The sequence below is a fragment of the Ambystoma mexicanum genome, chromosome 2p (assembly GCF_040938575.1).
Source record: "Ambystoma mexicanum isolate Mex_15411 chromosome 2p, UKY_AmexF1_1, whole genome shotgun sequence".
Taxonomy (NCBI): Eukaryota; Metazoa; Chordata; class Amphibia; order Caudata; family Ambystomatidae; genus Ambystoma; species Ambystoma mexicanum.
The window spans coordinates 1,123,326,358-1,123,350,184 of NC_090923.1; the positions used below are offsets into that span (position 1 = coordinate 1,123,326,358).

The 23,827-nt window shown below is 47.1% G+C and overlaps 1 protein-coding gene across 1 annotated transcript in view; it reads right to left on the reverse strand.

The window, feature by feature from the left end:
* WDR74 (WD repeat domain 74) overlaps positions 1 to 23,827 on the reverse strand; it is a 383,453-nt gene that overhangs the window by 105,057 nt on the left and 254,569 nt on the right. The window contains exons 6-7 of the mRNA XM_069645163.1: positions 23,244 to 23,345; positions 22,370 to 22,470 (exon numbers count right to left, since the gene is read on the reverse strand). Coding sequence (XP_069501264.1) covers positions 22,370 to 22,470; positions 23,244 to 23,345 — 203 coding nt within the window. The remainder of the gene's footprint in view (positions 1 to 22,369; positions 22,471 to 23,243; positions 23,346 to 23,827) is intronic.

The window sequence follows — 23,827 nt, forward strand, 5'->3', positions numbered from 1 at the left end:
GCAAGAGAATTATTGCTGAGAGTTCATCTTTAACATTTGGCGACCGCACGAGAAGGTGCCGTCTTAACTTCAAAGACCCCATGTTCCCACGTTCCCCCTGCACTGACCGACACAGGGGATTTGCACAGAAGACAGATGGTAAGGCAGTTGACCCTATGCTTCGGGGAATTTCCCGGTGCCCCATAGAGCAGAAAGCCAGCCAGCCTTGTGGTAATGTATACCATTATGTGGAGAACAGAGATGTGGGGATTTATGTGTGTCAGTTTAAAATTATGAAAATATTTTTTTTAAGTGTTTTGATTGTGTTTTGTCATATACCAGTGAGGACTGGTTATAAAGAGTTCATAGTTTAGTTTAAATGAATTAGGTTCTTCCACGTTAAGCTATGGCCTGTGTTTTAAATTTTCATAGTAATTTGTCTATTTTGCTAGCATTTATGGCTACAGTGCACACGACTGATGTTCAAATGCCAAACAAGAGATGGCACTACCTAGACTGATAATATATTTCAAACAGTCAACACAGTTTTAATAAATACAATGCCTGAAAGGCTTTGCTTGCAGGAATAGAAGACAAAGCACCTTTTTTCGAAGCTCTGAGTAAAAAGTTAATGTGTAGAATCTGTATTTTATCTAGGCTTAAACGTGTACATATTATATAAAACAAATGTATGTTTGAGCAAGAAACGAAAGACTTTAGAAAATGTACACAGACTTCCGATAGCCAGCGCTGCGCAGCAGACAGTTACTGTTTTCAGTATTTAGCGTAAGCTACAAATAAAAGACTAAGAAATAATAGTGTGTTGCCATACAGAGATGTAGTAGCAAGATTGATGGAAGCCTGCTAGAGAGACAGGCAGATACAGATAACATTTTTTTTATTTTGCCGCGCAGACTTTAAACAAGTGGCTAACGTCCCAGAACTACGACCTTCAGCAGAACAAAAGGGGCAGTAGGAAATAGAAAATATAAACAGCTTGCATCTCTTGGGCAATAACAGGAGATGGAAAAAGGCAGTGAGAGCTAGGTAGCTCAGTTGTAAGAGCAATAGTCGCTAAGCTGCACATAAGTGACGAAGTAGCGTGAAATTCTGAAGTTTTTAGATGGTTAAAGTGCTCCTAGGAAGAAGTAGTAAGGTATTATATATGCATTTTAATTGAGGCTAGATTCTTTAGGAGACATTATTTTATAGATGCCAGCAAAACGTAGGAAGCTTGGAGAAATATGAAGAGCTTGAGCAGTGTTGCAAGTATGACATAGAAGGAAAATGTTGGTTTTAGTATTGGTACTGATAGAAATATATTGGTAAAGCGTTTTGAATTAAGGAGCCATCTGATGCAGAAATACAGTGCGCATAAAATGCAGTTTGCTGTATAGTAGCAGTTTTGAGTTGATCATATGGACAGAATTGAAATTATGGTTTGACAGGAAAATACAAATATTTATGATGGGAATGACAGACGGCATGTAAAAACAGTTATTGGTGTATCTAGTTAGAGGATGTTTTGTTTGAAGGTATGAGGAAAAGAGTCTGAAATTATTGACTAATTTGAAGAAAAACAAAAATGAACACTTAATTTATATGCGAGGCACATGGAAAAATGCAAGTGTGGAACAAAGGTTGAAAACATATGGAAATAGAACTGTAAGAGGTAAGAATGAGGGGCTAGAGATGATATAGGTGGGCAGGCATAGAATTACTCTGGATTATGAATAGACATTTTTAAAATGTGTATTTTTTGTTTTGTTTGTGTGAAATTATATTTTGCATGTAGTAGCAAAGTGATTTTGGACAGACATTGGTAGTAGAGAAAAGATTAGAATGATTTTGATACTACATGTAGAAAATGTATTTTTAATACAGAACTTTAATTGAGCAGGGGCTGAGTGGTGCTTTCATGGAAAAAGTAGTCCTGAACAAGAACTCATTGAACTAACTTCCTTTTTTAACGGTTTATTTGAGAAGTATCAGTAATAATGGTGTTGTTTTTAGTATAGTAGAGGAGCTCAGTTTTAGTTTCATATAAACAGTTGAAGAAATTGAAAATGGAGATTTTTTAGGAGAATCTTTTTGGGGATATTTGTTGCACGTTATGTTAAAGTAATATGCTGGGGAGCACTTGATTGAAATATATGGGATTGTAGGGTGGGTAAGTACTTGGTTTTCATTTGGTGGGGGTCCATATATTTTGAGGAATATATTTTGTTTTGGCCAAAAAAACCATGTATGAGCACACTGTTTTACACTAGAATGTGTCCACTTTTTAAATATTACGTGAGCCACTTTCCATCTTAAGGTTTAATTAGGTATTTTGGATTTATGCCAGATACTCTTTTTTAAAGACTTGATCATAAGACATATGAGAACTCATCGAGCACCCAAGCTTTTTAAATTTAATGTTATCGTCATGCAACAGCAACAGCAGCAACAACCCTTACTTCCACCCACCTTGAGACGTCACATGGGTGGCCCGGCCCAGCGTCAGCAGAGGTGCGGGATGCCTTCAGGGTCCGCAGCGTCGGACCGCGAGGACTGAGTGTGACATCTGCGGCTCGACGCCGCACAGCAGTGCCGACATCACGGCACTTAGGACAATGATATGGATGGAGGCTGCCATGGCGCTTGTGGTCCTGGTGGACCTTCCAACGTCCTGGCCGCTCACGTGACCACGCGCGTAGTATTACAAACTACGCTTACCGCCAGGTCACGTCATGTGTGCCAGGGCCATCATGAGCAGTTTCCACGCGATCACATGACCAGGAAACACGAAATATAAGCAACACCTACTTTAAGGCATACGCTTCTCAGCTGTTCTCACAGCGTGTTGCCCACTACTGCTCCTGAGCTACGATCCGACTACCTCGTGTTTTGGACCCCGTTTTGGATTTTGGATTACCCTTCTGCATTTGGAATCCTGGTAGTGTTTTCTTCACAGTTTTTGGAACTCTGGACTTGGTTATTGGGCTGTTTCTGCTAAACCCTTGGATTTGGTGAACTTGGATACTTTTTGGATATTGGCCTTTCATGAACCACAGCATCTGCCACCACTACTTTGCACTTCAGAATTAAGAATCCTCAGGTGGGTCCTGGTTGAATCTTTCCACCTCCCATTCAACATTCACTACAGTTGGGGCATATCACCACATCTCAATCCCCCGCGGCCAGTCCTATATTCTTTGTGCCCAAGAGGGAAGGGGATCTACGCCCTTGCATAGACTATAGGAGGTTAAACCAGATTACTATATAAAAAAAAAAACAGTATGCGATTGACCGCTTGACCCATGCTACAATATTCACCAAGTTGTACCTCAGAGGTGCCTACAATCTGATATATATCAGAAAGGGTGATGAATGGAAAACGGCCTTTTGTATCCGTTATGGCTTATTCGAATATACTGTTATGCCATTCGGGTTATGTAATGCCCCTGCCACTTTTCAGAGAATGAGGGCTTCCATGATATAATGGATACTTATGTGGTAGTATATCTCATTGATATACTCATTTTCTCCCAGTCACTTCAAGAGCAGACATTAAATGTGCGGGAAGTCCTCAATAGACTCCAACAGTCTCTACGCCAAACTTGAAAAATGCCTGTTCCATGTACAAGTAGATTTTTTTTTTAGGATTCCATATCACTCCCGGAGGACTGACTATGAATACTGCAAAGGTCTGTGCTGTCCTAAATTGGCCAGTCCCCAAAACCATCAAAGAGTTACAGTCATTCCTTGGGTTCGCCAACTTCTAAAGGCGTTTCATCGCAGGGTTTTCAGCCATCGCTGCTCCCTTAACAAGAGTCCCAATGTCCCGTTCATCTGGTCCTCACATCAACAGGAGGCTTTCCTAACCCTAAAAATGGCATTTACCACGGCTCCTATTCTGCAACATCCCAACCCAGATCTGCCATATGTGCTTGAGGTGGACGCCTCTTCATACGCATTAGGAGCCGTCTTGTCCCAATCCTGCCCAGCCACTGGTTTGTTACATCCAGTTGCCTTCCATTCTCAGAAGTTTACACAAGCAGAGAGCCATTATACCGTCACTGAAAAAGAACTAATGGCAGTAAAGGACGCTTTTCAGATCTGGAGACACCATTTACTCGGGGCGAAACACCAGGTTGGGGTATACACAGACCACCGTAATCTCCAGGATCTTGCCACATTTAAGTGCACTAATAGTCGGCAGGTCCGGTGGCATCTGTTTTTCTCTGCTTACGACTTCGTAATAAAACATCGCCCAGGTAATGCCCATGGTAAGGCAGATGCTCTTTCTCGTATCCTGGGGAGAGGCACTTCCAATCTTCCCTGACACACTCTTAGAAGACAAACACGTAATCTGGTTGTGTACACCTTCTACTGATCGCTTAGCTATGCTTCGCCAATGGGCCTCCACACATCCCGAACGGCTTCAGGAATGGGATATCACCATACACGACGGTTTACCGTTTATTCAGAAGAGGCTATACCTTCCCACACCCGATACACGTTCAATCGCTCCGGAGTGGTCCCACGATACCCCCATTAATGGACACCCGGGACAAACGCGCACGTTGGCCCTGCTCCGCCGTTGGTGCTGGTGGCCATCTATGCTCAAAGACACGGTCTCGTATGTGGCTTTGTGTTCAGTGTGCGCTCAATGCAAAAACCAAAAGACACGCCCGTCTGGCCTATTACAACCGTTATCACCACCAATCCGACCACGGCACACCACAATGGATTTCGTTACAGTCATGCCTAAAGTGGATGGATTCAACACTTTATGGGTTGTAGTTGACTTTCACAAAAATGGCCTGTTTTGTCCCCTGTACTGGCATTCCTACAGCAGCAACTCTAGCAGATCTTTTCTTTCGCCACATATTTTGTTTCTTTGGCTTGCCCACAGTCATATCGGATCGAGGTACACAGTTCAGTTCTCAGTTCTGGAGATCACTCACACGATTATTAAGCATCGATTCCCGATATTCTTCCTCATACCATCCGGAAACAGACGGGCAGACAGAACCAATCCAAGGAGCAGTATCTCTGCTGTCTTTCCTTACAACACCAAAATACCTGGCATTCGATTCTGCATGTGGCTGAGTTTGCCTATAATAATGCAACCCACACATCCACAGGTTTCTCTCCCTTTTACTGTCTATATGGACAATACCCTCGAGTCCTCCCATTCCCGGATCCTTCACCGACACACCTGCCTGCCGTCAACTCATGCATTAGGGATATGAAAGCAGTCCATACCCAAACTGTTGCATCTCAAAGAGTCTCAGTAAGAACACAACGGGCAGCTGATAGGAAACGTACAGATGCGGCTGGGTACTCTCTGGGGGATAGAGTATGGCTCTCTACCAGACATTTGCCCATACCTGGTTGTCGCAAATTACTACCCTGCTTTGTTGGCCCACACCGTATCACGAAAGTCATCAATCCTGTGGCTTATAGGGTGTCTGTACCTAGTACATGGCGGATCAATGCAGTCTTCCATACTTCCCTTCTTAAACCATGTCCTGCCGAAATGCGTATAGTTCTACCCCCTTCTCCCGTTCTTAAGGGTTCGGATCTGAAATATGAGGTTAGTGCCATCCTTGGGTCACGCATTATCAGGGGATGTCTGTATTAACTGGTAGACTGGTTGGGGTATGGTCCGTGCGCGCTTAGTATTACAAACTACGCTTACGCGTGGGTCACGTGATGTGTGCCAGGGCCAATCAGGGGCCGTTTCCACGCGATCACATGACCAGGAAACACGAAATATAAGCAACACCCACTTTAAGGCATACACTTCTCAGCTGTTCTTACGGCGTGTTGCCCACTACTTCTCCTGAGCTACGATCCGGCTACCTCGTGTTTTGGACCCCGTTTTGGATTTTGGACTGATTTGGATTACCCTTCTGCATTTGGAATCCTGGTAGTGTTTTCTTCACGGTTTTTGGACCTCTGGACGTGGTTATTGGACTGTTTCTGCTAAACCCTTGGATTTGGTGAACTTGACACTTTTTGGATATTGGCCTTTCATGAACCAGAGCATCTGCCACCACTACTTTGTACTTCAGAATTAAGAATCCTCAGGTGGGCCCTGGTTGAATCTTTCCACCTGCCAGGGAGGGACATCTAGGTATTGAACCCACATTGGTCTTCCCTCAGGTAGGAGACAACAGTCCTTCTAGTGTTACATTTTTTGTACTGGCGGTATTGTCTCGTCTAACCCTATCCCTTTCTTGCAGCAACCTGGGATCCGTGTTCCTGTCCCCACCACCTGTGGTCTCAATCGGTCAGCGAGTTGTTATCTACCTCTCTGGCTGGTACTTGGGAACGGAGGTATACCTAACTTCGTGGAGCTCAGATTGTGACATTTAAGCAGTATAGTTATTTTATTAGCAATAGAAAGGGCATCTTGAAAAGGCATATACTATAAGCACGAAAAGGACATTCACAGATAAGAGGCAATGGAAAGAAACCATTTTTTAAGTTTAGGCACATTATTGAAAAGTAATTTGGAAAAGGGAAAGCTGCCTTGCTCAAAGGTTTTCCAATATACAGTGAATGAGCACAGGGAGATTCCTTGCACCCTTGTGATAAGCAGCATAGAAATGATTGCAACAACTGGAAGGGCTCTAAAGAAGTTTCAGTGCACTACCAAAAGTAAGAGCAGATGCGCACACAGCATATGTTTATAGAAATTGTGAAAAGAAGTAGTCAAGGAAGTATGTCAGCAGAAGGAAATGGGAAAGTGATTGGAGAAGGAGAAATAATGATGAGAAGGGGCACAGGCAAGGGAGAGCAACAGTTAAGACCGAGATTTCAATAAAGGTATGAAGTACTATAGGTAACTAGACAGCGAGGACACGGGTCAGAAGAGTAACTAAGAATTGAATGAGTGGGACAGCATCTCCTGCACTGCATTGTACATAAGCAAAAAAAAAAAAAATGTCCAAGATCACATATGGTGCTAGGCATGCGCCGAGATTTAAAATGCAAGTATGAATGCAAATTACATAACAAAGAAGGGTAAGGAACAAGTTACTTCACATGCTCATGAATATTGCCCGTCAGGCCGGGAATCCTCCGTAAAAGAAAAAACGTTCACTTACAAACTGTATTTCTCATATAAACCAATAACTGAGCACTGGGTCATACTGCACCCAGCCAATGACTGCCCTCTCCCTAAGCCCCTCCTCTGGCAGCCATCTTCAGGTTTGGTAAGCACGTAAAGTGCCAGTATGACCAAGAAGAGCAGCGGAGGGGATGGCGGGAGGGTTTGCATGTGAATCCATGCAAGACCCATGCTGGAAAAGACCATGCATTACTTACCGTAAAAGCATTTCTGATGGTTGTATCTGCTTAGATTCACATGCTGTGCATAGTCCGACATCCAATGGTCACTGCGGAGTATTGCATTTTGTTTTTCGTAGTCGAAAAGGGGACGTCGACAAGGTGTGTCTGTAACACTATCCCTATTGTGACGTGCAGTGTACCCACAATCCCTCACGCGTCGAGGTCCCTCTGTTTGTATTTTTTCTGCCCTGAGGGAGCCTTATAGACGTAAGTGAGTACAGAAAAGAGAGCTAAAGAATGTCTATGTTCCTTCCATCCGAGCGGGGAGGAAGGGGGGGGGCACATGTGAATCTAAGCAGATACAACCATCAGAAATGCTTTCACCGTAAGTAATGCATTGTCTTCTGATGTTTGTTAATCTGCTTAGAATCACATGCTGTGAGAAGGAACAGTAGAGAAAAGTCTTAATACTGCTTGTCCCACCTGTGAATCAGACCTAGAGTGGGCATCTAGACAGTAGTGTTTTGTAAAGGTGTGTACAGAACTCCAGGTTGCCGCCTTGCAAAAGGAGGCAAGAGGGACATTTGCAAAGAATGCTATGGAAGCCCCAGTGCCTCGAGTAGAGTGTGCTCTTGGCTTGAAGGGTAGTTCTCTCTTAGCAAGAATGTAACAGAGTGATGCATTGTACGATCCATCTAGATATAGTGGATTTTGAAACTGCATCTCCTTCTCTTCCTGCTGCCACCGAGACAAAGAACTGATTAGTCTTTCTCAGTGGTCTAGTTCTTTCCATATAAAACATGACAGCCCTGCGCACATCCAGTGTATACAGGCTTTTTTCTCCCAAGTTTGAAGGGTTTTGAAAGACCATTAGTAGTTCTCTAGATTGGTTCACATGGAACTTAGAAATTAATTTAGGTGCAAACCTAGGGTGTGTGCATAGAACCACCTTATCTTTGTGAACTGTTACAAAGGGGTCTAGAATAGATAGCGCTTGTAGTTCACTTACTTTCCTGATGGAGGTGATGGCTATTAGAAAAGCAGTTTTAAGGGTGAGGTCCTTAAGCGTTGCTTTGTGCATGGGTTTAAAGGGCGAGCCCATGAGCCTGGTTAATACCACATTTAGGTCCCATCCGGCAGCCGGGTTAGCTATGGGAGGGTGTATTCTTTTAACGCCTTCCATGAAGGCTTTAATAACTGGGACTTTCCACCATGACACTAAGTTGAGAAGTGGTGTATGCGGAAAGTGCAGCTAAATGAACCTTAATAGAATCAAACACTAATCCTGAGTCTAGTAGGTGAGTCAGGTAGAGTACAATTTGTGTGGGAGAGCAGTCAACCGGGTTGATGCTCTTATTCCTACACCATATGACGAATCTCTTCCACTTGCTAGAGTAACAGTGACGAGTGTTAGGCTTTCTAGCTTCTTTGAAAATGTCGATGCATCTCTGCAGGAGTTGTAAATTACCAAATTCTATGATCTCAGGAGACATGCTGCTATGTTCATGGTCTGTGGGCATGGGTGTAGTGTCTTGTCCTTGTTCTGTGACAGCATGTTGTACGGGCAGAGTAGTTTCACCGGTGGAGACAGAGACATCTCCATCAGGTGAGCGAACCAAGGTTGCCAGGCCCATTAGTATCATGGTGACTGGTTCCTGGTGCATCTTGTGCACTATCTTGTTGAGAAGGGGAGTCGGGGGGGAAAAGCGTAAACAAATTTCCCTGACCATGGTATCTATGATAGACCGTTTCCCATGGACTGGTTCTGGGGGTACCTGGAGGAGTAATCTTGGCATTGGGAGTTCTCCAGAGTTACAAACAGATCTATTTCTGGGAATCACCATTGTGTGAAGACATCGAAGACTATGTCTTCTTGTAACCGCCATTCGTACTCTGCGGGCAGAGGGAAGTCTCTGCTGAGTTCGTCTGCTAGCAGATTGAGTTCCCCTGGTACATGTTGTGACAACAGGAACATGTGTTTGAGAGCCCACTTCCAGATGTTCTGGGACAGCTTGGACAGTCCTGGAGAGTGAGTGCCCCCTTGCTTGTTCAGATAGTACATGGCTGTGGTGCTGTCTGTGAGGACCATCACTGCTTTCCCTTGCAGGTGAGCCTGAAAAGCCTTCAGTGCTTTGAAGACCGCTAACAGTTCCAGCAAGTTTATGTGTTTGGACGCTACGCTCGGAGTCCAAACTCTGTGTGCAGTCTGATGGGATAGGTGAGCCCCCCATCCTGTGAGGGATGCGTCTGTGGTTAGAGTGGCCTCCACTGCGGGGGTGGCGAATGGTTTCCCTATTACAAGGTTTTCCTTCGACCACCACCGTAGCGAGAGAACCAAAGCTTGCAAGACCACCACTAGATCGTCCCATTGTCCGCTGGCCTGACACCACTGGCTGTTGAGCCACTCTTGCATAGGACGCATGCGCAGTCGCGCGTGAGGTACCAAATATATACAGGACGCCATCATTCCCAGCAAGCGCACTGCTTTGCGCGCCGTCGTCTCTCGACCGGCCACATATTGAGGGATCTGAAACAGCATATTTTGGACCCTCTAGTTGGTACGAGAAGACGAGGCCGTCCTTTGTTCGAATTAGAGCCCCTAGGAACTGTTTGATCTGGGTGGGCTCTAGGCTGGACTTCTTCTCGTTGATGGAGAAGCCCAGTTGGAACAAAAGGTCTACAGTCTTTTGGGTATTTGAGAAGCAGGTCTTGTAGGAATCCCCTGTTATGAGCCAATCGTCGAGTTAAGGGTATACTGGGATGGACAACCTGCGCAGGTGGGCCACTGCCAGTACTTTCGTGAATACCCTCGGCGCTGACGCTATGCCGAAGGGTAGCACTCTGAACTGGTAGTGTTTGCCCTCTATCATGAACACCAGGTATTTTCTGTGCGCTGGCAACATTAAAATATGAAAGTATGCATCTTTCATGTCCAGTGTTGTCATGTAATCCCCTTGAAATAACAGGGGGATTACTTCCTGTAATGTCACCATACGAAATTTTTGAGGTTTTACAAATTTGTTCGCTGGGCGCAGATCTAGTACAAGGCGCATGGTTAAGTCCTTTTTGGGTACAAGGAAGTACACTGAATAAATACCTTCCGTTACCTGTGATAGAGGCACGACCTCTATAGCTCCTTTTTCTAGTAGCTGGTCCACTTCTTGAAGAAGGATGGCGAGCTGCTCTGGTGACAGGTGTCGTCCCCTTGGGGGTCTGTACGTCGGGGAGAGGTTGAATTCTATACAGTAGCCGCGAGCTATGGTTGAGAGTACCCAGTGGTCTGATGTTATTCCCTTCCATGCTGGAAGAAAGGATGTTAACCGGCCCGACCGGCGATGTATGGGAGGGGACCCGAATCTTCGGGTCATTTAGTGTTGGTGGCGTGGGAACCTCTAGGGGTGGGACCACGACCTCTTACCTTGCCACAACGCTGTCCTCTCTGGGTGTATTGTCCACTGGTTCCTTGATTCGAGGACCAGTTGCCTGCAGAGTATTGCTGCTGTTGATGTTGTTGCTGGCGTTGGCCTCGAAAAAAGCATCTGTTTCCATAACCTCGCTTGTTGGGAGGCCTTGAAATTTGATCTAGGGTCTTAATGGTGTCAACATCCTTTTTTGCAGTCTCTAGTGCATCATCCACCGCCTTCCAAAAGAGGTTGGCATCCTCTATTGGTTTGTTAATGAGAGATGCTTGTGTTTCGGGTTTAAACCCTGAATTACGTAGCCAGACATGACGTTTGAGGAGGATTCCTTGGACTAGGGAGCGGCCAGCCGTTTCTGCAGCATCCAGAGTATTCTTAATGATGCTCTGGTTGACTAAGGTTCCCTCAGTAACCGTGGCTAGAAGCCGAGTTCTTAGGGGTTCAGGTACCTCCTCGATGTCTTTGCGTAGTTTGTTCCATTGGGCATCTGCATAACTTGCCAGTAAGGAGTTGTTGGCAATCCTGGTAGAAAAGGCTGCCGAGGCTGTAATCCTTTTTTTACCTAGGGCATACAGCTTTTTACCTTCCTTATCTGGTGGTGCCTCGCTGGTTTATAGCGGGACCCCTACCCTCTTTCTTGTATTTGTTACTACTAAGGAGTCCGGTACAGAGTGGCCCCTGATGTATAACGGGTCCGATGGAGAGGGACTACATTTTTCTATCCTTGGGTTGACCCCTCTGACCAATGCAGGTGTAGATAGCAAAGGAATGATTTGTCTCTTTACTGAGGCAAGGAGGGGAATGGTTTGACTGACAGGGGGCTTCTCCTTGATGATCTTTTCCACAAAGTCTATGTCAGGAGAACTTTTCCCAGTCTCGATTTCGAAATGCGTTGCTGCTTTGCGTAGTAGTGCATTAAAGGTAAGTTGATCGTCTATAAGTGACGTATTCCTGATTGGTGAGTCTTTGGGGGGGGGGGGGAGGACAGATTTAGGGCGTCAGTGTCTGTAGACGCTGATGGGGACTGCCAGGGCTGTGAAGCACCTTCTTCTGGGTCTTCTTCAAAGCCCCCACCACCCATGTCTGGGTTATCCGCGAAACCTTCCTGGTCTAGGTTTTGTTCCTGTTCATTAGTTAAGAACTCCTCTTCATGAAAGTGGGAGTCCTCTTCAGTAGGTCATATAACTCCAAATCCTCCTGGGGGGAGGAGGGGGTTAAACAGCCTAGGGTATTTAGCCCTAGGATCCTCCTGAGGCCCCTCTCTTGGTCTTTTGGGTGTGGGTAGGTATTGAGTACACATAAAACTCTCCATTTTGTCCATACGAAGCTGGAGTCTCTCTAAGGTCCCTTGAGGTAACCCAGAGCGGCTTGAGGGTCCGGGGGGCGGTGGGGGGGGGGGGGGAGGGGGTGGTGGTGTGGTGGGGGGGGCGGGGAAGGCTTTCGGCCTGTAAACGCTTTGGCCTATCCCATAACGTCGAGGATAAACTCACATCGCCTTCTGAGAAGCCTTCTAGTAGGCTAGGAGTCCCTTTCGACGGAGGGGGCAATTCCTGCCTTCCTTCCGCCACTTTCGGCGTTTCCCTGGCCTTGCGAGCGGTATTCGCCGTCTCTTTCGCTGTCCGTCTCTGGCTATCAGTGGAAACAATACGTGCCAGGCTCTCAACGACTAAATGGTCTGTCGAGGGTACCTCTGGTGTCGACATTACAGGTGTCGCGTTCTCTACGCCGACGGGCGCTCGCTGACGGGGCACGTCGTCTGGCGGTTTGGTGATAGCGCCCTTATCTGGGGGTAGCCCAGTCGCTGGTCGCGTCTGCGAGGGGGGCTTTGTACCCTTACGGTCTGTGGAGGCCGCCGGTAGGACCTGCGTCTCCGTTGGCGCTAATGCTTTCTTCGACAAGGAAGAGCTGTGGGTCGTGTGCTTATGCGAGTGCTTGTGTGCGTCAGTGTCACCGGGGTGTTCATCCCCATAAGCAGGGAGTGAGTCGAGCTCGTCAGGGCCAGGGACAGACGAGGAGCGTGACCGCTCCCTAGAGGGGTGTACAACCTCCAAAGCGGAGGTCGGGTTATCACTTTCCTTGTCACTTTCGGCGGCGGCGGGTGAGGAATCGGACCTAGACATGGCGTAGGCTGCCCACCTCTTGACCCTGCGGTCCTTTAAAGTCTTCGGCTTAAGAAGCTTACAGGCCGCACAACCGTCTTCTTTGTGGTCAAGGGGCAAGCAACGGTTGCACCGTTTGTGCTGGTCTTTCCAGGTGAATTTGCCCTTGCAGCGCGGGCAAAACCTAAATGTTGTCCTCTCCATAGCTGAGGAAACGATCAGACGTGATAAACAACCCCGAAGGAAAAAGGTGGGGAAAGAGAAAGGCATTCTTAAAGAGAATCAAGAAATGTCCCATGACCCCACTCTCCCTACTGTTTGAGGCCGGCGAGGCCAGGCCACGTGTTCGGCGACGCCAAAGGATCTCCTCCGTCGAAGGCACAGCCGTCAAAGATCTTGTCGGCGGAGAACAGCTTTGTCGAAGAAGGAACCTAACATAAGGTAAAGTTAAATAATGACCAACGGTCGAGTGAATATTTAAATAATGACCAAATGGTGGAGTGAATATTTGCAATGTCTTTCGAGGAGCTCCGCGTAACGGCGACCAATATCTGGGCGGAAAAAAAATCAATCTGAGGGACCTTGACGCGTGAGTGATTATGGGTACACTGCACGTTACTATAGGGATAGTGTGACAGACACGCCTTGTTGACGTCCCCTTTTCGACTACGAAAAACAAAATGCAATACTCCGCAGTGACCACTGGATGTCGGACTACGCACAGCATGTGATTCTAAGCAGATTAACAAACATCAGAACAATAGTTACAGGTAAGTAACTTGTTCCTTCTTCAGCATGGGTCTGGCATGGATTCACATGCTCATGAATCGAGAATACATAGCAGTAGAACATTACACAACCAAAGGAGATGGCAAGGCTCAACAGAAGCAATTACTCTTACCTCCGGTTCAGGCTCACCTTCAAGCGAACAGGTTGCGTAGCACTGCTTGGCCAACCCTGGATTCCTCTCTGGAATCCCTGTCGACGCAGTAGAATCTTGTGAAGGTGTGCGTGGACCTCCACGTAGCAGCCCTGCTTATGTCCAGCAGGGGTGTTAGCGAGAATTCTCAAACATGTGTCAATTCCCTTCACATTAGAGAACCCAGCAACTTTGCTGGATTTTGAGGACTTGATTTTTTTTACCTGGAAAGTGTGAGCCTTTTTTCCCACTCTTTCATGTGCTTTGATGTATGCATTACTTGTGTCCTTTTGATTATTGAGTTGTAAGATAACTCCATAGGCATCTTTTCATGTGTGTTACACAGCACCCTCAGTGCAGTGACACAGGGATGTCTTTTTAGACTTCCTAACGGTTTAAATACCATCTCTGGGATAAGACATGCATTACTTACCGTAAAAGCATTTCTGATGATTGCATCTGCTTAGATTCACATGCTGTCCATATGGTCCGACAGCCAGTGGTAACCGCGGAATATTGCATCTGGTCTTTCGGGGGACCGAAAGGGGACGTCGGCATAGGCGTGTCTGAAACACTATCCCTATCGTGACGTGTGTAGTACCCAAAATCCCTCACGCGCCGAGGTCCCTCCGATTGTATTTTTTCTGCCATGAGGGAACCCAAGGCTATAGTGAGTGAGTACATGAAGAGAGAAAGTAGTAAGAAGTCTGTTCCTTCCACCCCGAGCGGGGGGGCAGGGAGGGCCCATGTGATTCTAAGCAGATACAATCATCAGAAATGCTTTTACGGTAAGTAATGCATATCTTTTGGTGCTTGTTAATCTGCTTAGAATCGCATGCTGTGCATAGACTAGCGAGCAGTACCCGGAGTTGGTGGTGGGTTGTGAGAAGGAACAGTAGAAAAAAGATGTCTTATTACTGCTTGTCCCACCTGAGAATCAGACCTAGAATGAGTGTCTAGGCAATAGTGTTTTGTAAAGGTATGTACAGAACTCCAGGTTGCCGCTTTGCAAATGGACTCTAGGGGAACATTTGCAATGAATGCTATGGATGCCCCAGTGCCTCGAGTAGAATGTGCTCTAGGCTTGAAGGGCAGTTCTCTCTTTGCAAGAGAGAAACATAGTGTGATGCATTTGCCAATCCACCTTGATATTGCTGATTTAGAGACAGGGTCCCCTTCTCTACCAGCTGCCACTGAAACAAATAATTGTTTAGTCTTCCTCAGTGGTTTAGTTCTATCCATGTAGAACATGACTGCCCTGCGCACATCTAGTGTGTGAAGGCTTCTTTCGGCCATGTTAGTAGGTCTCTGGAAGAACATGGGTAGTTCGATTGACTGGTTCACATGGAACTTCAAAATAAATTTTCGGCGCAAATCTGGGATGAGTGCGCAGAACTACTTTATCTTTGTGGACTGTAACAAAGGGGTCCAAGACCATGAGGGCCTGTAGTTCGCTAACTCTTCTGATAGAAGTGATAGCTACTAGAAAGGCTGTCTTGTAAGTCAGGTCTTTCAGACTAGCTTTATGCATAGGCTCAAACAGGGGTCCCATGAGCCTAGTTAAAACCACATTTAGATCCCACCCAGGGGCTGGGTGAGTTATATGGGGATACATTCTTTAACCCCTTCCATAAAGGCTTTAATCACAGGTATTTTCCACCACGACACCTTCTGCTGTGACGTGGTGTAGGCTGACAATGCCGCTAGGTGAACCTTTAAGGAATTGAAGACTAACCCAGAGTCCAATAGATGGGATAGATATAACACAATGTGTGAAGGCGAGCAATCGGTGGGATTGACGCCTTTGGAACTGCACCAAATGACAAAACGTTTCCATTTGCTGGCATAGCAATTTCTTGCCTCCCTCAGTATGTCCATGCATCTTTGAGGGAGTTGCAGATGTCCAAACTCTAGGACTTCAGGAGCCAGGCTGCTAAATTCAGAGTTTGTGGGCATGGGTGCAGAGTTTCCCCCCTGTCCCGAGACAACATGTTGTACGGGCAGCTTGACTGGTGGGGAGAGGGACATTTCCATCAGCTGCGCGAACCAGGGTTGGCGGGCCCACATGGGAGCCACCAGAATCATGGTGACTGGTTCCTGGTGCATCGTAAACAAATTTCCCGACCAAGTTATCCAGAGACTGTTCCCCTTGGATCGGTTCTGGGGGTACCTGGAGGCGTAATCTGGGCATTGGGCGTTCCCCTGAGTAGCGAACAGGTTGATCTCTGGAAACCCCCATTCTGCGAAGACGTTGGATGCAATGTCTTCGTGCAGACGCCATTCGTATTCTTCTGGCAGAGGAAAATCTCTGCTGAGTACGTCTGCCAGAAGATTTGAGTTCCCCTGGAACATGTTGGGCTATCAGGAACATCTTGTGTTTGAGAGCCCATATCCAGATGTTTTGGGACATCTTGGATAGCCCTGGAGAGTGAGTGCCCCCTGCTTGTTCAGATAATACATTGCTGTTGTGCTGTCGGTTAGGACCAGCACTGTCTTCCCTTGCAGGTGCTCCTGAAAGGCTTTCAATGCTTTGAACACTGCTAGTAGCTATAGTAGGTTTATATGGTTGGACGCTACCTGAGGGGACCACACTCCGTGCGCTGTCTGTTGAAGCAGGTGAGCCCCCCACCTTGTGAGAGATGCGTCTGTCGTGAGAGTGGCTTCCACTGCAGGAGTGGTGAAGGTTTTCCCCTTCAAGAGGTTCTCCCTCGACCACCACTGCAGAGAGAGAACGAGGGCTGGTGAGACAACTAACAGATCTTCCCATTGTCCGCTGGCCTGACACCACTGGCTGTTGAGCCACTCCTGCATGGGACGCATGTGCAGCCGCGCGTGGGGGACCAAGTATATGCATGACGCCATCATCCCTAGCAAACGTATAGCTTTGCGTACCGTCACCTCACGACTGGCTACATACTGAGGAACTTGAGAGAGTAAGTTCTGAACCCTCTCGGTGGAAGGGAAGACTAGACCGTCTTCCGTGCGGATTAGAGCCCCGAGGAACTGTTTTACTTTGCTGGGGACTAAGCTGGATTTCTTTTCGTTGATAGAAAATCCCAGGCTGAACAGTAGGTCTGCTGTCTTTTGGGTGTTCGAACAAACGAACGAGTCCCCCGTGATGAGCCAATGGTCGAGGTAAAGGTAAACTGGAACTGAAAGTCTGCGCAGGTGTGCCGCTGCCACTGCCAGGACCTTGGTAAACACCCGTGGCGCCGAGGCTATGCCGAAGGGGAGTACCTTGAACTGGTAGTGTTTGTCCTGAATCACGAACCTTCGGAATTTTCTGTGCGCTGGCAGCATTGAAATATGAAAGTATGGATCTTTCATATCCAATGTTGTCATGAAGTCCCCTTGTTTTAGCAATGGGATCACCTCTTGAAGTGTTACCATGCAAAACTTCAGGGGCTTTATGAACTTGTTTGCTGGGCGCAGGTCTAGAACAGCATGCATGGTGAGATCCTTTTTGGGTACAAGGAAGTATATTGAATAAATACCCTTGTTTACCTGAAGAATCGGGACGGCTTCTATGGCGTCCTTTCCCAGCAGCGCCTCCACCTCTTGGTCCAGGATCTGCAGATGTTCCGGTGAAAGGCGTCGATGTTTTGGCGGTCTGAACTGTGGGGGTCGGGAGAATTCCACGCAGTAACCGTGGACGACCGTCTTTAATACCCACTGGTCTGAAGTGATCCCCTCCCATGCCTTGAGGAAAGATGTTAATCGCCCCCCGACTGGGGAGACATGGGAGGGGAACTGAACTTGGTGGTCATTTCTGACCCAAAGTTTATGTACCTCTGGAATTGGAGCCGCTGCCTCTCTTCTTTCCGCGCTTCTGACCCCTCTGGGGGTAGTAAGTGGGGCTTGCAGCCGGTTGACTTGAGTTGAAGTTGCCCGTGCGGAAATTTTGAGCGGCGCGGGCTTGTCCTCGAAAGGACCGCCGAGAATTGCTGCCCCTCTGTGAAGAGGGTTTTTGGGAAATCTGGTGCAGCGACTTAATAGTCTCATGCTCCTTCTTGGCTGTCTCCAATGCATCGTCTACCGCCTTCCCGAAGAGGTTGGCATCTTCTATGGGTTTGTTGATGATGGATGCCTGGGTCTCAGGTCTGAAACCCGACGTGCGCAGCCACGCGAGTCTCTTTAGGAGAGTACCCTGTGCGAGAGACCTGCCTGCTGTCTCTGCAGAGTCCAGGGTATTCATTACAACATTTTGATTGGCAAGTTTGCCTTCCGAGACAATGGCGAGAAGCTTGGCTCTGGTTGGTTCCGGAACCTCCTGAAGGCCTTCCTGGAGTAGGTTCAATTGGGCGTCGACGTAGCTTGCCAGTAACGTCGTGTTATTGGCAATCCGGACGGTATAAGCAGCCGCCGACGTGACCCGTTTGCCTAAGGCATACAACCTTTTGGATTCCTTGTCCGGGGGTGAGACTCCCGTGGCAAGGCGAACCCTGCTCTTTTACGAGTGTTGGTCACCACCAGCGAGTCTGGTATTGCATGCCCTTTGATGTAAAGCGGGTCGGTGGGGGAGGGCCGGAAGAGTTTTTCGACCCTTGGGTTCACAGCCCTCATCTGAGCGGGTGTGAGTAAAGAGGGGGCCAGCCGTCTCTTTACAGAGCTCAAGAGAGGGATAGAATGGCTAGCCGGAGGCTTGTCATTAATGTTTTCCGCGAAATCCTGTTCTGGCAATGCCTCAAGCGTGGCAATTTTTAAAGAATTCTGCTGCTTTTTTTCAACGTGTTGTTGAAAGCCATTTGATCATCCACCGGTGGAGCCTGCCGAACCAGTGAGGATGGGGGAGAGTCGAGGCAAACGATATCAGAATTGTGATTGTCCTGCTGGGTGTCTTCCCAGTTGTCCGTTGCGCCTTGATCTTCCCCATAATTGTCCAGAAAAGTCGTCTCGTCTTCTTCTGTATAGATGTCTCTATACGTGTCCTTCTGGACATCTTTTTGATAATCAACATAGTATTGAACATCTAAGTGTTGAGCAACTTGTGTATGAGGGTTACGGTCTACCCAAGCTTTTTTCGGCGGAGGTTGATCAGAAGCCCCGAAAGCCTGCTGCGGCCGATCCATATACCCCTCAAATTGCTCCGTGGTCCACTTTGATGACCCAAATGGGCCCAGCTGAGCAGGAACCAGGTCCTCCGCCCTAAGGCGTTCAGAGGATCTCCTCAGGGTGCTTGAGAGGGGTACCTGGCTCTCTTCATAAGAGTCCTCAGGATCGTCTCCCAAAACCGTGGAAAACCTTTCGGCAGATTGGCCCATAACTGTGGGTGAAATCGGTACTAGGCCCACCGCCGTTGCAATACTGTTGATGCTCTTACTGATAGTTACCGAATCTTTGGGGGACAACGCCTCCGATGATGGCTTCCCGGGTAGAGGCCTACTCGTAGTTTTCGTGCCTGCACAATCCTTGGAAACCTTGAAACTCGAAGTTTCTTGTTCAGAAACTTCGGCGTGTGTAGTTTGGGGAGTAGTGCCTTTGTTATGTTTATTAAGCCCAGTCGTCATGCGCTGCTCCGGATGCGGGGAAGGCTTCGGATCAGATCGATCCGATGGCGCTTGCGCCTTCTTCGACAATGTCGTCGAGGAGGGCGCTTGGGTTGTGTGTGGTGCGAATGTACGCCCCTGTCACCGGGTGTGGTCCCTGTAGCAAGACCGGAGTCGAGCCTGGAAGGGTCGGGGGCGGGCGTGGCGGCTCTAGAATCGTCCGCCTCAAGGTCTACAACGTCCGCATTGGACGTTTGATCATCCGATGTACCCCCGTCACTCTCGGCTGGTGTCGCGGCAGGGGAGGGAGGCTCCACGCGTGACATACCCTACGCGGCCCACCGCTTCAGCCGGCACTCCTTAAGGGATTAGGTTAAGGAGTTTATACGCCGAACACCGCTTTAGTGCTCTAGGGGGAAGACAAGCGTACACGAAGTGTGCTCGTCTTTCCACGGATATCTGACCCTTCACAGAGGGAAGGATGACCAGACCAAAAAGGAAAGAAGTGGAAAAGAGGAAAGACATCATAGCAGTATGGCAAACCCCGAGCCCACTCTCCCTACTGTGTAGGCCTGCCAGAAGGCCCGACCACGTGGAGGTCCGAACGCTGGATCTTAGGTGCCAGAATCCACAGCCGTAGATGGTTCCCCTGTAGTCTTCTTCGAAGATGTTCTTGATAGACGAAGTGACTTAACGGGGGTTAAACCGACATTTCGGTAAGATAAACAATGTCTCATGAAGAGCTCCGCTATAGGGCAACCAGTTATCTGGGCGGAAAAAAACAATCTGAGGGACTTTGGGTACTACACACGTCACGATAGGGATAGTGTTTCAGACACGCCTATGCCGACGTCCCCTTTCGGTCCCCCGAAAGACAAGATGCAATACTCCGCGGTTACCACTGGATGTCGGACCATATGCACAGCATGCGATTCTAAGCAGATTAACAAGCATCAGAAACTACGGTTTCCCAGAGAATGCAATGTTAAATTGGCTTTACTAGTCTTTTTAAATTCCTAGACCCAGCACACACTATCTTCCTACAGAGTGCTGGAGGTGTTACATAGTATCCTCTTTGTCTAGAAACTCCTAGTAGTCAAATGCTACCCTTTTCTATCAAAATGGCTGGTGGCAGTGGTTTAACAACGAACTACCAGGATTTTTCCCGACCGTGAACACCGGTAGCTAAAAATCACGGGAGCCATGTTTTTCAAGATGGCGCCTTAAGCCCCTTTGTTTAAACAGGTCCCGGTCGCCATTTCTTTTTGTAAAGGTCCTTCTGGTGTTTGTCTCTGCGCGCCAAACCAGGTTTGGTCCCTTTTTTTCTATGCCTTTGGCGGGCTTAAGTACTGAAGACCGCCTGAGTGTCTGGGGTGGGCATGAAGTGACGGAGGTGCACGTAACTCCCTGTGCTTAGTCTCCTAGGAGATCCAAATGGACTCTGGCGTGATTGGCTGGCTGACTCTCCGGCAAGAACAGCCATCCTGCTGGGTGAGTGGCAGCTAGGCTGGAATGAATAGGATAAAACTGAATAAAAGGCAAGTCTCCTGGACTGGAAAGCACAGTCAACCACTGGAACGAAAGAACCTGAAGACGAGCTGGAAGGGGACGGCTTTTGCAACTCCTGGACCTTTGGTTTGCCTGGTGAAGCCCTGCTGCAGGTCTGAATTGCCCAGCTTGTGGCCCAACAGTGATTTAATTTTCTACAAAGACTTCTAAACATCTAAAACATTGTGCAAGACTTTTTACTTACCTTCAAGAAGTGCTTCAGCTCCCCTAGACTTTGCTCAATTAACATTGGCTGCCCTGGCTCCCTGAAAGACACTGCTATCCTCCGACTTTGTGCTTTAACTATCCTTCAACAAAGGTCACACATACTATAACTTGTGTAGCTTGGAAGGGGTTAATTTACTTTGCATTGGGGGGTTCAAAAGTACTTACCTGTGTAAGAATATTTGTTAACCATTGTTTTATTCCCTAAACTTTTCCTTTTGACACCAAACGCGGTATTGCTCTAAATGTGCCAGTGATAATATCAATGTCCACAGTGTCCTAATTATTTAAGTCACCTCAGGGTGTAGGAAGTGTGTGTGCCATACCAAATGGATATCTACTGATTTATTGAAACCGAGAGTGTGTATTTCAGAAACATTTGTTACATATATTGCTCCCTTCTAAAGAAGGCTTATTCAAACTGACTGTTAAATAAATAATTGTTTAATCAAGAAACCTTGAGTGTTTAAGTTTATTTGGATAATTGTCATGTTGAATCTCTATGTTACAACCCTACAGCTCATATTGACCCCTCTTGAGATAGGGCTGACTGCTCAGTCACTCTACCAACTTGTGTAGTACATGCTTATACCAAAGGTTGGGTTAACTATTGCCAAGAGGACAAGGCTGGTGCAGTCTCCCACAGGCTACTGCATACAATTTTGTCTAACAACCATGGGTATGAATTTAGAGTTCGGGCTTAACCTACCTTAAGGGGGATATATTTGTTGAAAGAGGATAGAATTCATATGCTGACCCGCATAGAAAAAAGCAGTGGCCAAAAGGAACTTGTCTTCTTGCATTGGTTCAAACAGACGATGCAAGAATCTGGAAAGTACTATATATAGTTCCCATACAGGCGTAGTCTTCTGACCGAGAGAAACGTCCTTGGTAGACCATCCATAAAGTGCTGAATGTTTGCAATGAATAAGAGCCATGTATCCTGTCTAGCCTATACCTGCAAATTGCAGGAGATGGAGGCAAAATATTTTCGGTATTGCAGCAGAAACAATTCAAGCACATGCAACTGCACCTAATAGAAAACCTCTTATTTCCTTCTCTATGCCAGCCTAGTGGAAGGGGCTATTGCTGTGCCAAGATATGGCTGAACTTAACTTGCACTCACTAAGTTGATGTATTAATTAACATGAGATTGTGTGTGCTGAAAAAGAGGTCCCAACTTTAAATTGTTCCACCTGCTATATTTCCTCACATGCCCTTGAATTGTGAACCTTTGGGTAGTGTGGGGAGGGGGTTGGTAACTACACTTCCCAGTATTACCAATCAACTCAGCCTACACTTGGTGCATAGCAGCTTGGTTTTGGGTTACTCCTATATGCTAGGGATCACCACAAAGGAGTGGCAGCACTAAATGCCTGTAGGGAGCTGCTTCTTAGAGTTACTCACCTGGCATCAGGAGTAAGGGACAGAGCAGTGAGTGGGTGCTCATCAAAGGAGGCCTCCAACACCGGTCGGCGCTTCGGGCAGCTTGGGTCATATAGCCGCACCTGAAAGAAAGGGGCTAGCAAGTGAGAATCCCAGGACTGTATCGAGAAACATGGATCAAAACACTGCCACAAGATCGGCCTTTTAGAGCGTAGACGCACACAATATAGGGACATTGTATCATTGGCAGGTAGGACCCCAAGGGCACAAACGGATAATGAGGAGAAACATCACTACCACCAGAAAAGGCCTACAGGAACCAGTCACACATGCATAGGAGATAAAGCACTGACAAAACAGAAAACACAACTACTCTAGATACACGTCTTATGAATGCAGCTGTGCCTGTTGCGAAGACTCTCAAGCCTTAAACGCACATCTTTGGGGCACAGCATTGCCAGCATAATAAAGCTCAAATGATCAAAGATGTATATGCTGAAGGCACACATCACTGCTGGTAGACGAGATACATATACCCAAGATCTGCATGCATAAGGAAGCATAATACAGCTTTCTGGAAGGTCCTCCACCACTGCTTTACGTGACCAGGGAAACTTGTCCCTGCTTTTTACATTGGCTCCCATGCTGCAGACAGTACTGGCATATATGATGGGGCCGAAGGGGGGCGACAAATCGCAGTCAATATGACACAGAAAAAAAAGACATGTGTCATGGGGATAAGTTTCAAGCAACTAAGAGACTACTTTCAAATTACTTTCTAGACACTGAAGTAGCAAATCTCTTGATACAGACCTAGTGTGTTTGCACGTCTCTTTTCTCCGACTGCATATGCTGCTCCCTCCCTTCCTCCACAATGTATCTATAAAACACATACCTGGTGGTAGCTAGTGCAAGTCACTATCTTCTCTGATCCAGGCAAAAACTGCATGTCTCGTACCCAGACGGGCACTCGCAAATCTAACCAGTCATTGCTCACCTGGAGATGGAGAAAAAAAAAAAAGGGGGTTAGGACAGCGCCAGCAGGGGTGATGTGTTGCGTACTTCCTCACACAACATCACCTGATCAATCTGCCCTTACTCTCATGCGCTACATGAAAGGTGTGGTCTATAACCCACAGCCACACACCAAAGATTGCAGATGAAGTGCAGATGTATGGTTAATCCTGGGTATGGCCTTTTGAGCTATAAGGGTAATTATGCCCTGCACACCAGATTGCAACTACTATGCGAGTAATCCTTTTTGAAGGACATTTAGATTTTTTAGATGGGTGTATGGGTGCGGGGAGAACAACAGGGCTTTAGCACTACAATCCGTTCAAGTAACGTGCAAAAAAATAAGCGTCCTTAAGTGGTGGACACTCCCGTCCCCAGCACACCTAAACTGAAAAAAGTCCGGTAGTAATTATATTTATACTAATAAATAGAAAACAGAATTGTCAAATTCATTCTTATGTTACT